We start from the raw sequence: 15,292 nt of genomic DNA on the forward strand, positions 1-15,292 counted from the left end.
CCGGGTATGTTGCGGACCAACACCTCTCCTACTTGAGTATCACACGAGGCACGGGAAATCTTGGACATCCATGAGTTGTGGATGAACAGACCCTGCTCATCCTGTTATGGGTAGGCTTTCTTTTGGGCTGCGTGCTATGAATCATTAAAGCTGATCGAAGGCTTGGGGTATGCGCTGCAGACGTGCAATGAAGTCATACTTGAAGACGCATACATCCAGATGTCCCTGCGTGGATTCTTCTCAGTCTTCCTATCAAAGGCGTGTCGGACTGCCCTGGAGTCGTGGTGATTAACTATGCGTATCTTTGCCTTTTTCTTCATCTTTGCTCTGCCTACGTCTCGGATACGGACGATGGCGTAGCATCAGGGACTCGGTGCAGCCCGCAAGCACGTTACAATGACTTGTCAAACCCGAGCGGCGCTGTCAGTGGCCAGCTGTCAAAGGCATGCTCCAGCAACGCGGATGATGTCGTAGATGACGATCACATGCAGTCACATGGGGCGACGCGTCGCGCGGGCGGGAACAGAGACCACCATAGGTAGCCCCTCTCTGTGTTCGCCTCCGTCAGTGCGTCATCATGCGCTCATCTACTTCCATCCTCTCTTATATACCCGCCCGCAGCCCTCCCTCCAACCCGCCGTACATTCCTTCACCATGGACAAAACTACGTCTATCGTCGCTGCATTTAATGCAGGAAAACAACCGTCACAACATCAGATTAATGCCTGGATCGACGCACTTCTAAGCTCTGAGCTCCTACAGGTCGGGCAGTCTTCCGTTGGGGGAGAGCTCAGCGAGAGCGGCGTCAAACTCGCCAAGGATGCTCGAAATATTCTCCAGGCGTATAAAGCCTATGGCTCGAGCAAGAATGGTGCGCCCTTCAAACTTCTCCTTCTCGTTGCGTACTTGTTCTAACTGTTGAACAGCCGATAATCACCTTCAGGATGCACTGTACCAGCTCACACAAGCAGACGTTTCCGCTTCCTCTCTCAATGTTGATGCCCCTATGGACAGAGAAGAAGCGACTCGCGACTACCGCGCTGTTGCTTCCTCCCTTCGCACGTCTTTGCAAGTCCTATGGACCAACGCAACGACGGAGGGCGGCGGCGTCTTCACCGATTTTGCTTCCTTTTTACGCCTCTCAGTCGCAGACGCTGCAGAAGCCGTCAGCAAAACTGCCGCTCATACTGCGGAGAACCTGAGGCAAACCGAGGATGAAGTTCAAAGTGGAGACCGTGACGCCGTAGGAAGAAAAAGGAAGTCTCACGATGATGACGCCAACGCCGACGTGAAAGTCAAATTTGAGAAGGGTATGGACAGCGCAAAGGTCGCTGGCGCATCGATTATCAGCGCAGGCCAGGAGGCCAAGTCCAAGGCCGACGACATGGCTGCGAAATCTAGCCAGAGACTCACTGAAATGTGCACAAGGGTTCGTCGTGTACCCGATTTCTCTTATTCCTGATATGCTCAACCGCATTTAGATTGCTAAGCGTGCTCAAGAGGACGAGCAATATCGCAAATCGCTCGATACCATCTTCGATCTCGTGCAAAAATGGCTCACCTTGACTCAAGACGCTGCCGCCGGCGCTTCGCAAGAGACGTCGCTTGATTCCTTCATCCACGACCCCACGCCGGACAAGCATCTCATCAATGCCTTGCGATCCATTCGCACCCTCGTCGAGAATATTGCGGGTGGGAAGAGTCTCGAAGATTTGTTTTCCGCCCTCCGCAAGTGCGTGCTCGACATTCGTCGCGACAAGGACCTTCAGTCACTGGTGAACGACTTCCTTACCTTCGCCAAGAAGAGCTTTGCTACCGTCGGACTCGAGGATGCCCAGGAGCAAGAACGCCATGATCTTAAGAGGCGCTGGAAGGAGTTGATGGAGGGCGATACTGATTCTGCCAAGAGGTGGAAGGAAGACGTTGGCAGGTTACGGTCGCAGGTGGAAGCCTTCGAGGATCGTGTGCACAAAGATGTCGAACTCCAGAAGATCAGGAAGGCGCATGCCCAGTTCGGTGATGATCTGCAAGAGACGCTGTTCAAGGCATCTGCTACAGGACTGCAGTTGTCGTTGGACCACGCATCATGGGTTTGGCAGGATGCTTTCAACGCGTATCTTCCGAGACTTCTGAGCTTGGTGCAGAGTGTTCCCATTCCTAGGTATGTAGCACTCTTCCTCGTGACATTGTCAGCCTCTTATGGCCTCTTCCGCAGAACCGAATACAAAGATCCCCAGGTAGAATTCGTGTTGGAAGATCTGGATATTTCGTCATTCTCCATCTTACCCGGTCACATCTTCATCCGAAATATCACCGACATCGATATCACCGCGCCTGAGAACAGGGCTGCCACGACCGCCGTCGGCTCGCTCACACACGTACATGTTAAAGCGCTCCAGCTTTCTCTGCGCGAAGTATCGTTCTACTACCAAGACAAGACAGCTTCTCTCGGGCCTTCCGAGTTTACTGGTCTGGTTGAGGTGACGCTTCCTCCGCAGGGTATCGACGTCGACGTCAAGCTGCGCATGATCCCAAACACGCCCGAGGGCCTGAAAATGCGCGAGCAGTGTGGCGGGTATCACCGCATCGAGCGTGTCGACGTGCAGGTGTCGGAGGACGTTGCGTTTGTGATCAAGCAGTCGAATCACCCCGTCCTCGTGTCTGTGTTCAAGCCGATCTTTAACGCGCGCCTCCGGGACACGCTCCAGACAGTGCTGAGAGAGCAGATCCGCGCGACGCTGGAGTGGGCGGATGGCATGGCGTGGGACGTGGGTCGGCGCGCGGAGGTATTCAGCGATGCCGGCCTCGGCCAGGGCGCCTCGCTCGCCGCCGCATTTTGGAGCGAGCTCGGGAGGGTGAAGAGAGAGGAAGGAGGGCTGTTCAGCGGGTGGCGGGCGATGGGGACGGGCGTGGTGAAGGACATCGGGAGCGGAGAGGGGGGCGGGAAGGCGAAGTTTGCGATGGGTGCGGAGCCGCAGGTGATCAGTGGGGAGAAGAGAGGTCCGAAGGGAACGCTGTCGAAGCCGTTAGGTGAGACCGCCAAGGAGAGCGTGGGTGAGGCGACCGGGCTGGATGCGGGTCTTGACGCGGACACAGACATTGATATAGAGGGCGTGGCAAGTCACGTCGCGGGAGGCGTGAAGGAGGGTGTGCAGAAGGGCGCGCAGACAGCGAGGTCGTTCAAGAGTTTGATTGAACATAAGAGAGAGCAGGAGGAGAACAGGCCTGGGTGGTCGAGTCCTGCTTTCGACGTTGGGCGTTGAGGGGCATCTTGCTTATGCACAATGTCACTAGGTTTTCATTTTCTCTGTAGTGTATTCGTTACGTTTGGAATGTTGTACAATATATCGTCGATGAATGAAGAATTGATCTCTGTGAGCTTTCACAGTCCAAAAAAAAGCGTCTTATCATAATTAAATCGATGCCGATCGGCACCTCCGTTCATTCAATCAACGCCAATCTATCTCACTGTGTATGTTGGCTCATATAACATTCAACATTGATCTCTGCGATTGGGATTTGACTTCATAATTGACTTCTTACAATACAACAGCTTCATGATGGGTCGGATACCGCTCTCTGTTCCGAGCTAACGATCGCAATCGTGACGAATACGGGAACCAGGTCAGACCGCCGCATCACAGCGAAGCTTTGGTGTTGTAGCTCTTGACGAACTCCAGGGCGGCAGGCGGGCTGTTAGAAGGAAGAATCAGGATCCGGACAAAGGCGCGCATAGACAGAAAAATAGAAATAAAGGGAGGTACGCACCTCTCGGTGGGCGTGACGGGGTTGCGCTTGTCGACGAGCTTGCCGCCCTTCTCGAAAATGAAGTGGCTGCGCTTCGTCTTGCCGTTCTCTTTGGCGCCGAGAGCAGCGATGAGGAGGCGGTCGGGGTCGGAGATGAGGGGGTAGGGAAGCTCTTTCTGTAGAGAGAACGTATGTGAGTGACATAGTTTAGGGCGAAAAAAAGCGAAAAGGGGAAGAGGTACGTGCCTTGGTCTGCCATTTGGTCTGCGCGCTAGGAGAATCTGCGCTCAGGCAGTAGACATCAAAGTTGTGCTCGGTGAAGTCGGGGTAGACGTCCCGGAACCCGCACGCCTGCGTCGTGCATCCCGCTAGCGCCGTGATCGATGAGAGACCCGAACAGAGCGGGGGATCAAACGCGCGACTCACCGGTATCGGCTTTGGGCACCAGGAACATCACAACGCCCTTCTCGGCGGCGAGGCTCGCGACGTCGATGTCCTCGCCCTTCTCGTTCTGCAGCGTCAGCGACGGGAGGCTATCGCCCAGATCTATCTTTGCGAGCTCCGCCACGTCCTCCTCTGCTGGGACGATCTTTGGTGCAGGATCAGCAGCTGGCGTCTATGGATGTACGTTGATGATATTAGATCTGATGTCACGTCGACGAGTTGGTGTGTAAATGATCTAAGAACGCACCTCTGATACGGCTGCGGTGCCGTTTCCGGCGAGTCGCGCTGAACGTCTTGGTGCGTCGGACATATTCGTCGCGAAAAAGCGGTTTGGAGGGGAGAAGAGGGAGATGGTAGTGGTGGTGGTAAGAGTGCTGGTAGGGTTATCAAGCAAGCTCGGTCGTGGGCGTGCAAGCTGTAGTAATCCACCGGGTACTGAAGGGATTATAATGGGCCGAATCCCGTTGGAGGGTGTCCGCGACCAGCTGGGTTTGGGCTCCAGAAGCCCAGCCTTGGATCGCACAATCGCACACTGGCGTGAGGCTATCACTGACGGGAACATATGATGTGTGCTGAGTGAGCAGTGCGACAAAGTCCTGGCTTTCCCGTACTGCAGGCTTTGTGCAACGTTGTCCGGGCCGCAATCGCTGCACACATCTCACGGATACGCAAAAATAGATAGAAGGGGCAGGTTAGAATCTGGACGAGCCGTCTCAGACCAGCTCTGACCGACCAGCAACAGTGAACCGGGCGGGCATCAGTCGACATCCGATCAGTGAGTGTACTAGTGAGGCTACTGACGGTCTTGTAGGCCAGCCTTTCGGAGTTTAAAAAACACCAGATCCACGGTGAAGGGATGCTTGATAGGACCACTAATAGGTGTCTGAAAGCAGCAACAGTTACCACATGTAGTCCAATATGGCCGCCACAACGTTCTCCATGTCGTCCCCAACATCCTCCTATGCCCCTTCCTCGTCGGCTGTGACGATTCCGACCCCGGGAAGGTCTATCCTAAAGCGCCCGCCACCACCGAACCAGTCATTCTTTTCCCGCATCTCAAAGTTTCTCCCCAATCAAAATCAGCCGCAGGCCAGCGCCGGCGACGAGAGCAGGGCATTGCGTCGGGCGCACTTCATCCTCCCCGAGCTAACTACCATCTATCCGATCTCGGCTGCTAACCCTCCGTCGACGCCTCTGCTGAAGGAGGAGAAACGGTCGATAGAACAGCGGGAGGCTGAGCGGCGATGGCGGGTCGTGCGAGGGAGCCCGTCGGGATCTGGGGGCGAGGCGGACGAGTGGTGGAGCCTGGAAAAGGTCGAGTCATTCTACAGAGAGTGCTCGGCGAGTCGAGAGGACACCCCCAGCCCTGAGATTTCAGCTGCATTTATGGTGCGTGATACATCATGCATCATTCGAATTGTGATTTCCGTCAATACGTTACGAGGTATGCTCGCCCAGAGTAGAGATATCTGATTAGCCTCATGGCCGCGGACGCCTCCAGATCCCAGTCTCACATGCATCGCCGTGTATAGTCTGGGTGATCCGCGCTTTCATGTTGAGCGCAAATTGCTCGATGAATACGTCATGTTCTCTGCCATTACTTGCTCATTCTCGTAAATTCACTCGCGCAGCCAGTCGTAAATCTCATGGACGGCTGTAACATTTTTCATCTCTGGCAATAGACTTCCTCCTCCACTCCTGTCCATCTTCCGACGACTTCTGAATCCTCGTTTCAGAATGCTGCTGGCACAAATCCCCGCGCGGTAGACTTCTCTGGCGTGCAGCTCACTCCGACATCCGCTGCGACCCTCTCAGACGTATTTAACATCGAATGGGGCCTTCGCACGTTGACTTTTCGCGAGTGCGACCTTGACGATCGGGTGCGTATTCATTTGCCCATATTGGCTAACGGGAAGCCTGACCTGCAATCAGACGTTGAAACCTATTCTGCATGCCCTCCTTATCCCCGGCACCCTTACCTTTCTCTCTGTTGCATCAAACAGACGACTGAAGGCTCCCGCATTTCGTCTCATAGGTGCATTTGTCTCCAAGGTGAGTCTTCCGTGCCTAGCGAGCACTCCAGGTCGTCATGTGCGATGATAGGCAAAAAGCCTACAATTCCTGGATCTGTCACAAAACTCTCTGGATAAGAAATCCGTCGAGAGTATCGTTGCAGCTCTGCCACAAGGGCCGGAGCAGGGTATATCATCTATCAAATTAGACGACTGCTCCTTGCGGCCAAACACCCTAGAAACTCTGGGTGAGTGGAGTCATGCTTTTCTGACAGCATGGCCGTAAACATCAGGACAGCACAAGCCGTTCGCACATCCTCCTTGCGGAATATATCCCTGCGACATAACCGCATCAACGCGACGGGCGCAGTTGCGATTGCGCTCATGATCAGGGACTACCCGGATACCGTTACTGGCTCAACACCCACATCTTCCGCTCCATCGACACCGCCCATGTCTCCGCCACCCACGCATGCGATCCTTCCTCACACATCCCCTGTCAACATTGCCGCCGCCGCTGCCGTCTCTACTGTACGCTCGGGTCCGCTCCCGCCACCACCAAAACACCCCAGCACCAATCCGCAAACAACCTATACTCCATACATTCCTCGCTCGAAACGGGCGGTTCCAGCGACTAATCCACTGTCACCAAGCGGACAGCACGTACCCATCATCACGTCGTCCGCACAGGGCGGTGTGACAACGCGCCATCCGGCGCCTAGAAATGCTCCTCTCAACGGCTCTGGGAATAGTGGCTATCACGATCATGGCCCGAGCGCAGCGCTGTTGGACAAAGTACGAGCGCTGGACGCTCTGCCGCGGATCGGCGCGCTGAGGACCCTTGATCTCAGGGGGAACGACATTCGCGTGGGTGTCGACGATGCCCACAAAGTGTGCCAGTTATTAATTTTTGAGCGTTTCAGGGTGGTATCACGTACATTGCCCAAGTGCTGAAACGTAACCGGACGCTCAAGGTCCTGAACTTGAGCGAGAACAAGCTGGACATGCAGGGACTCGTCGCGATCGCTGAGGCTTTGGTACTGAGCGCTTTCTTGTTCCGTTTATTCTTCCACCTAATTGATCTGACAGAAATACAACTCGAGCCTGGAGACGCTGGACCTGAGCAAAAACCCTTGTTGTGGTCCCGGCCTGGATGGGGTGCGTGCCCATTTGCTCTTCTTAACCATCCTCTTAAGCGCGCGCCTTCCGTAGGTTCAATCTCTGCGGACGGCGTTCACGTTAAACACCGCGTTAAAGCGTCTCTTCCTATCGTCGACGTCGATGACTTCCGCCGGGGCTATCGCGCTGGCAGAATTCCTGCCTGAATCGAATTCGCTGCTACACCTTGACCTCACAATGAACAACCTCGACCTTGCGGGCGTCATGGCCCTGAGCGAGGGGTTGAAGGGCAATCATGTCATGCGTTGTCTAGATCTCAATATACCCCCAGACGATGAACAAATGGCTCGGTATGATCGTCAAGATTTTCTTCTACTTGTATCTGACAAGGTCCTCCTCCCAGAATGTGTCGCAATATCCTCAATACGTGTATTCGGAACACAGAAGAAGCCGAGCGTAATTCGCCGACGCCGCCCGCAAGCGGTCTCAGTGGGCGAGGGCAGGGCAAGGGTGTCTGGGGCATGATCGAAGAAAGCAAACTGGCCAAGATGATCCGCCAGGATGACGAGAAGAAGGTCGAGTCCCAACATCCTCATCAACACGACGTCCCTTTGCTCACCGACTTAGCGGAACAGAGTGGGAGCGAGATGGCCATGCAAGCGCGCGCGTGTAAGGAGCAGCTCGAGGAGCTCGTCGCCCGTGCAGAGCTATCCTCGCCGCGCGAACCGCTGGGCCAAGTTGATCTGGAGCTCATTTCCAAGGCTAAAGCCCTCTTGTCGTCTCTTGCAGGGACGATCCGGACGGTATCTGAACCAGCACGCCTTGAGGATCTGCTCACTCTCAATGACTCCCTGACATCTCTGGTTGCACACGCGAGTCCACGTCCAAAGGTCACGCTGACAGGATTGGGCATTGACCTGCATGACGTAAAAGGAAAGGCTAGCCCAGATACAATTCCTAATGGCGGGGGGAGCGATTTGAATGGGTCAGCCAATGGGCATATAGTAATTGCGGATAAGGAAGACGATGAGCATGAGACCAAGGCGGAAGAAGACGTCCCAGCCACTCCCAAGGTGGATAAGGGCAAGGGCAGAGCGATTCCGGAGCCAGAAGAGCCGGAGAAAGTTCTCAGTCCTAATTTTGTCCTTGAATCGGATGATGAGGACGGCCATATCCCCGAGACCGTAGAGGACGAGCGTTCGCCTACGAACATGTGCGCTAATATTTTTCTCACCTTGTTGTCCTTCTGATCACACATATCTCCAGGTCACGAAATTGGGTCGCCGAGGAGGGAGAAGTGTTCCGTAGAGGGAATAAGCTCTTGGGACCAGAGGAGATGGAGGGTGAGTATGCCGGAGAAGAACTACGGATAGAGGTGCGCTTTCCTATATATAATATCTTAAGCGCCCAGCTGATACAATCGTCATGACAGCTTCTCGAAGCCATGGTGGATCGTCCCCCGCCGCGAGCCATTCTCGATGACTTTGGCATGGAGATTGTTCCGAGTGAGCTTCCTACCTCACCCAAGGTCGAAGATCCGAAGCCCCTCCCTCGACCTTACATTTCCCGTCGGTCTTCTTCTGCCTCCGTCACCGGGCAGACGGGAGGTGTCACTTCTCCAGGCGCGACAGGTGACGGTGCTGCACAGAGCCCGAGCACTCTGCTCAGCCCCATTACACCCCTCTCTCCGGGTTCCCGGTCATATATGCCAAGAAGAAAGACGTCGAATGCCTCGCTGGAGACGCACTGAGACATACCGGACCGTGCGCCGCACCCCCTTCAACTGTGCGGTCTCTGTATGTCATGCTTACTGAATCCTAGTAGTTGGATGATGCATTCTTATCCACATCGTACAGAACCCGAACTGCACATTTCACTTGTCTATCTTTTTTGTGGTCTGGGCTAGCGCGTTAAAGAAACTTATCTGTGGATTTCAGTCTTGCATAACCCATGCCTGATGTCACTTTCTTTCGCTCACTTCACATTGACATTATATCCTCATATTAGTCTTCATTGGAGTCCTGCGGCAGACCCTCACGTATATCATACCTTCCCCCACATTCCCTCCTTTTCCAATCGCGCTACATATACATTCTCGTATGCTTTATGTGCAATAATGTCAGATTTTGGCTCCAATTCCTTTGCCTCTATAATGGGCCTAGTGGTCAGGGTGCGCGTGTATAATCTTACGAGCTGCGAGGTCATACATCATATGTAGATCACAATCCTGCATAGAAAGAAATCTGCGATAACTAGTAAAGGACACGGATACATCATGCTACAGAAACAAGGTGGACTATTACCGGGTGGACTCCATAGAATGGACATAATGAGAAATGCGTCTATGGATCAATTAATACTCATATCAAGAAATTTGGTCAACCTGGAGCAGAATAGAAGTAACTCGCCACACGCATCAGCTGGGCCCGCCCAGACTATCCCCTCACATTGCATCCATGTAATTCTTACACCTTTCCCACAGGCGCGCCCATCTCCCGCCGCCCCACTGTCTCATCCTAGCCCACCCATCATGGGGCGCTACGCGCTCGACCCAGATCAACACCGAACACATGGCAAAATCCGCGTACGAGAGCTCACGGCCCATAGCGACGATGCCATCCCCATCGGGTGCCCTGTTCTTGTCCAAGATAACAGCGAGAAAATCGAACTTCTCCTTCACTGCAAGCCAAGCCTGTTCGCGCTGTGGGCCCGGCGTTAAGTGTCCCGGCATTGGCGGCTGCGAGCCAGCATGAAAATGGGCCTGGCTGCGCTCAGGGAGGCGAAAATGGCTGAGGGGGACCATGATCAGCAGAAGTGGTTTGAGAACGATGTCGTTGAGGAAGTGGACAAAGGCAATCTGGAGCGCGCGCGAGCCGTCGGGGAAGACTGGGCGAGCGGGGTAGGTGGCCTCGAGATACTCGGCGATGGCGTTGGCCTGCGAGAGGACGATAGGTTGGTATCCTGGTGATCGTGAGGGGTCTACAATCACAGGCAAAGAATAGATTGGGCGGCCATCCCGGTGCTGTCCTGTCGGCGGGGCATTGATGGATCGGAGGGTACGTTCAACGTCGTGAAATTCAATCCAAACGGTGCGGTATGGAAGACGTTTATAGTTTAATATGAACCTGCGAAGAAGATGATTAGCTGCGGTATAGATAATGAAATGAGGTAGGTGAATTGCCTAATGCGCCATATATTTGGGGCCCATGGCTCTGGCATCGCAGAGGGAACATCGTAGAGTGTGATGCTTGGGGGAGCCATCGGGTGGAAAAAATGGTTGATAGTTTCGTTCGACCGCTACCGTTATTTATCAATCCGGGAGCGGGCTCGGCAGAGTAGGTCAAGGCCCAAACTCCATCATGGTCCACGTAAAATCCCGGCACATCAGAATGAATACGGTACCACATCGCTGAGTGAATGACTCCGTCAGCAGCGACACGGGCATCTGAATAGAGAGATGTACAGCTTGAGAGGTCAACAGGCTATATCGGGAAGACTTTTTTGAATTGACGCTTGTGAGCGTAGGTCCGGAAGGGCGTAGGTTGAGTACCGCCGATGGGGCCTCAACCGTTGGAACCTAGGAGAGCTCCCGGGTTTCTGACAATTCCGCTGTTCTCCGGTCGGCGCAGAATCATCTCGACGCAAACCTATACAGAGCAGATAGTGTTAATCAAGGATGACAATTACTTGTTATTTCCGACAAATATAGGCAATCGACAAAAAAAGAGAATTGGGAGGACATAGGGATAAATGCTGTCTCGGAGACTCAAAGAGTTCAAGATAACTTATCAAGTTACTAGAAAACCTAATAAAAAGCTTAACTCGACACGTGGCAATTGGTAGTGCTACCCTTCCTCAACAAAGCTCTCGGCGCTCTTTGTAGCCTCGAAGGCTATGCATCTCTTTCGCTGTGCTTGTTGCTGATTTCGTCCAATGACTTGTTCACTATTGAGTACTTTCTCGGGTCGATATTCATGGCGCCTCATGGCGGCCTCAGACAGCAAAGCAATAATGATAGAACAAAAGTTGCGTTGAATACAACCTAAATCTAATCACAGGCATGGTTTTACCAGCTATCTCAACGGGGAGCGCGCTATGTTTTCTATAGGAATGTTCTGCAGGCAAAAAATTACAGTGCATTTCAGGTCGTGTCCAGTGGGCGCGACTGTGGCGGTTCATCAAGAGACTCTTCTAGCTATGGTATGCACACCGTTAATTCCTCCTACTTTACCGCGTATCGTTGGATATCCTCTGTTGCATCGGACCCGCTTGCTGCACCGCCCTTTGGATAGTTCAGGTCTCCGAGGATTTACATGTCTTGTCATCTCGCTTTTCATTACAATTGTACCCTTATAACTATCAAATTCCTATCCCCCCGTGTTCATCATCACGGTTCCAGCCGTATTATGCCGTTTTAACTACCCATATCCTTCATTCCTTGAAGCGAGTCACATCAGACCACAATAGTAGCAACTCTCTATTTCTCCCATTGAGCGCCCACACCTATCCGGTTCCTTCTCCCGTAGATCGACTCATGAAATTTTGTGCCACGATGCAGCCGGTGCTTACTCCCTAATCTGTCCATGGCCCATTACAACAAAAGACAAATCCTCGTCGGACGTAGATCTTGTGCGCGCCCTCAACCGCGGTGTCACCCGTTGCCCGCTCGCCGGAGTTCCGAAATATTGGACCGTGTACGGTTGTACAGCGATACAAGGTGCGGCCGGTTTTAGATGCCATCCGTATATTTCACACTCCACTCATTTCTCAAGTGTTCTCAGGCTCATAAATTCGTTACCTCCGAGGTGTCCCGACATCTGCACCTGTCTACGGGGAAAATTCATGGTAACTTACTCAGGGTGAAGGATATGGTCTCTATGCTACCGGCACTGCTCAATCAGCGTGACTGATTCACAACGCTATTGCGCGTCACCAAATTTGTACTTTTCCTGAACTGCTTCTTCAATTACCGAAACGTCACAGAAAGGTGATTGCACCGTTCTTTACTATCTCGGAGGTGGCTAGCTGTCTAAAAAAACACCGCCGTCACTCGTCAATCATGGGATGCATGCCCAACAGCTAGAAGGCACCATAGGACTGAGGTCATCATCTCCCCATCAACTGTGAACACAGCAGAAAGCAGGACATCTCGCTGTTATGATCCGTCTACTCTCATCATAAACCGATGCACGAGCAGCGCCCGCCGCCCGTGGCTATATTATGTAGAACAAAGCTCGAGCGTTTGACTCATCCTAGGACGCTTACGATCTAGTTTAGCGGGTGGTTCTCAGCGCCTGCGTCGATACGTCATTTGAGTGTTACTATGATAGCGCCCTCAATGTGGTGAGTCTTCTGCCTTCTTTTCTAGAATTTATTTTGGTCGGAAATCTGGTCATTCACCGGGCGCCTATCCCCACGGGAGGCTTCAAAAGCGCCCTTTGATGTGCTGACAGGACTTCTGTATTTCAGTTCACCTCCTCGGCGCTTTGGTTAGCATTCTAAGAGGTACCAACATATTCGTGCGACTTGATACATGATACTTGTGGAACTCGTCGATAATACGGGGTTACCGGCCTGTAGTTACCTCCACAGCGACATGCCAAACAAAATGCCGCATCCTCTGCTATTGATTGCGATGTATCTCGGAGGCACCACTGCATTACCGATTGCCTATTGTAAATCGGTTTGTGGGCATCCGCGTTCTACGCCGCAATCGCATCAGCATGGGACAGCCATCATGTTTGCTCAATAGGTTTATGAGGGTAAATGCTACCGATCTCCTCATCAATCCTGTCGCATATATGCTAGCTCTAGCCAATTCATTGTCCAGACTACTTAGTAGTCCAGCCTGCAATACCTGGCGGGAGTAGTGGGAAGAATTCATGGTCGCGACCACACACGTACCCTCCATTGCCTTGCTGACCGTCATCGTCGAAGGTTTCGACTCCACGGCCTTCGATACTTAAAGAAGTTTCCCACCGCCTTCCGTTGATGGAAGACATAAGGATTGATATCCGCCCCATGAAGCAAGATGCTCGCCAAAACCAGCTTTCACTGAACTGCGATACACCTCTATAAACAATTTTCCAGTGGTTCGTCGAATGTAACTGGCTGCGGTTTGTGTGATGCTCGCAAATAAGCAATTGCACGATGCTATGGATTGGGATATAGCTACAGCTATACCAGCCATTATTTAATGTTGCATGAGTTCTATGAGACAAACACTCCTATCGACGGCCTCCAGAGGCAAATATCGATCTCGTATATGATACCATAAGAACTTGGATTTACCTGAAGAATTGCTTGTTTTATATGTCACTGTTCTTACAAGAAGATGATGCGGATCAGCTCAGATGATCACAGCGGTAGGATACATATTAGCGTTGTCAAAGGCTACGAAGATCAAGTACCCGACGATTCCACTGTTGGTCGAGAGGTGTCGATGATATCTATATGTTTTCTTTGAGAATGACCGATCTCCCTAAGGGAGAGATACTGTAAAGTACTGTATGCATCACATTGATCCGAAGGGAATGGAGGATTAAAACATACGTTTATTTTCCCTGTATGACGTTTGAACTTTTTCAAATCCTCCTAAGTATTCCAGATCGACATGTGGCCGGGCCAAGGATCTTATTGCAGGGTCGCATTGGATGATCAGGTATACATGAAGCGCGTCGCACAGCCAGAATTAAAAAGAGCTTGTTGAGATTAAAAATTTTGAGATAAGTGGTAGGGAGCCTGAGCGCTGCTCGGCGCTCAAGCGCTGCAGGAGATAAGCGCTTGTTCTGCCTCGAGGCAGCATCTCGGCTGCAAGTGGAGATGGAAGATGAACTCTGGATATTCACTCATCGACTTCTTTCATCGATGGCATTTCAGTATACAGGTCACAAAGATGATGGCAGCAGATGGCAGCAGGTACAGAATTGATCTAATCTTATCTAGAAGACATCAACGCGAGACGCGTGTAGATCACGTGCACTACGTCTGTTGATCAGGTCCAGACAAGGTTCACCGCTCAACAAGGTTCCACAGCTCCGTCCCTCTTGCTCTCAACTCTCATCTCCATTTTCTCCCATACCCATCTCATCTCTCGACAATCATATTATGCCTCGCAAAGCAGCAACTGCCGAAGACTCTACTGTCGCACCTCGTCGGTCGGCTCGCATCCGAGATATCCCCAAGCCTGCTGAGCCCGCTCCGGCTACAATAAAGAAGGCCACTAAACCGCGGGCGAAGAAGACTAAGGAAACCGACGCCAACGGTGATGCAGAGCATACCACAGATGCGGAACCCGATGTGAAGGAGAAATCAAAAGCTTCCGCACGCGGTAAGAAGAGAAAGGCAGCAGAGAAGGATGCTGACGCCGCTACCGAGCCTGCCGCTAACGGTGCTGATGATGGCGAGGCTGCGCCACCCCCGGCCAAGAAGGTCAGCTTTATCGACTCATCCATCTTAGATCGTGGTAATAAAACTACACAGGCCAAGCCTGCGTCCAAGGCTATTGAGAAGCCTGCATCCAAGGCTGTTGAGAAACATCCTTCTAAAGCTGCAGAAAAACCTGCATCTCGCGCCATGAAACCCGCCTCTAAACCCGCCGCTAAACCACTCTCCAAGGCTACGTCTAAGCCCACATCCAAGGCTGCTTCGAAGCCCCCCTCGCGTGCTGCATCAGCTAAGCCACCTTCTCAGACCAAACCTGCGTCTCGCGCAGGATCAAGAAAACCGGCTTCAAAAGTGCGTCATTTTTCATTTTTCTGTCTGTTCCCGCTTGACTTATGAATTATGGGTGCTCTCCTGCATCAATAGGCCGAAGGTGATAAACAAGAACCCGCAGTCGCACCTCAGGAGACTATTGCTGAAGAAACAGAAGAAGAAGCCAACGCAGCTGAAGCAGCCGTTGAGGTCTGTTCAGCCCATTTACCCGTGATCTAATAAGGTTCCCTCCATCTGACTGATTCATAGGCCTG

At 52.5% G+C, this 15,292-nt stretch overlaps 5 protein-coding genes across 5 annotated transcripts; 3 read left to right on the forward strand and 2 right to left on the reverse strand.

The window, feature by feature from the left end:
• Window positions 1-654: 654 nt before the first annotated feature.
• On the forward strand, window positions 655-3,263 carry HETIRDRAFT_331316 (uncharacterized protein; the record flags this gene model as incomplete). Its single annotated transcript, XM_009554299.1, has 4 exons — window positions 655-871; window positions 927-1,429; window positions 1,482-2,161; window positions 2,216-3,263. The coding sequence occupies 4 exons, from the start codon at window positions 655-657 to the stop codon at window positions 3,261-3,263; spliced, it is 2,448 nt and encodes an 815-aa protein (XP_009552594.1).
• A 375-nt stretch (window positions 3,264-3,638) lies between these two features.
• On the reverse strand, window positions 3,639-4,753 carry HETIRDRAFT_120391 (atypical 2-cysteine peroxiredoxin; the record flags this gene model as incomplete). Its single annotated transcript, XM_009554300.1, has 5 exons — window positions 3,639-3,693; window positions 3,769-3,919; window positions 3,990-4,115; window positions 4,174-4,363; window positions 4,439-4,753. 5 exons carry the CDS (start codon window positions 4,751-4,753, stop codon window positions 3,639-3,641), a joined length of 837 nt encoding a protein of 278 aa, XP_009552595.1.
• Window positions 4,754-5,127: 374 nt separating this feature from the next.
• On the forward strand, window positions 5,128-9,048 carry HETIRDRAFT_235415 (uncharacterized protein; the record flags this gene model as incomplete). Its single annotated transcript, XM_009554301.1, has 12 exons — window positions 5,128-5,580; window positions 5,928-6,071; window positions 6,124-6,243; window positions 6,295-6,451; window positions 6,502-7,076; window positions 7,127-7,240; window positions 7,293-7,361; window positions 7,416-7,672; window positions 7,726-7,902; window positions 7,960-8,535; window positions 8,589-8,697; window positions 8,755-9,048. Coding segments are annotated over 12 exons (3,045 nt in total), but the record flags the coding sequence as incomplete, so codon positions are not given.
• A 500-nt stretch (window positions 9,049-9,548) lies between these two features.
• Window positions 9,549-10,583, reverse strand: HETIRDRAFT_437012 (uncharacterized protein; the record flags this gene model as incomplete). The annotated part of the gene is made up of 2 exons (XM_009554302.1): window positions 9,549-10,447; window positions 10,504-10,583. The coding sequence occupies 2 exons, from the start codon at window positions 10,581-10,583 to the stop codon at window positions 9,766-9,768; spliced, it is 762 nt and encodes a 253-aa protein (XP_009552597.1). The 3' UTR covers window positions 9,549-9,765.
• Window positions 10,584-14,429: 3,846 nt separating this feature from the next.
• HETIRDRAFT_164694 (uncharacterized protein) lies at window positions 14,430-15,232 on the forward strand (the record flags this gene model as incomplete). The annotated part of the gene is made up of 3 exons (XM_009554303.1): window positions 14,430-14,753; window positions 14,805-15,059; window positions 15,132-15,232. Coding segments are annotated over 3 exons (680 nt in total), but the record flags the coding sequence as incomplete, so codon positions are not given.
• Between the last annotated feature and the right edge of the window lie 60 nt (window positions 15,233-15,292).

The sequence above is a fragment of the Heterobasidion irregulare genome (genome assembly GCF_000320585.1).
Source record: "Heterobasidion irregulare TC 32-1 unplaced genomic scaffold scaffold_13, whole genome shotgun sequence".
NCBI lineage: Eukaryota > Fungi > Basidiomycota > Agaricomycetes > Russulales > Bondarzewiaceae > Heterobasidion > Heterobasidion irregulare.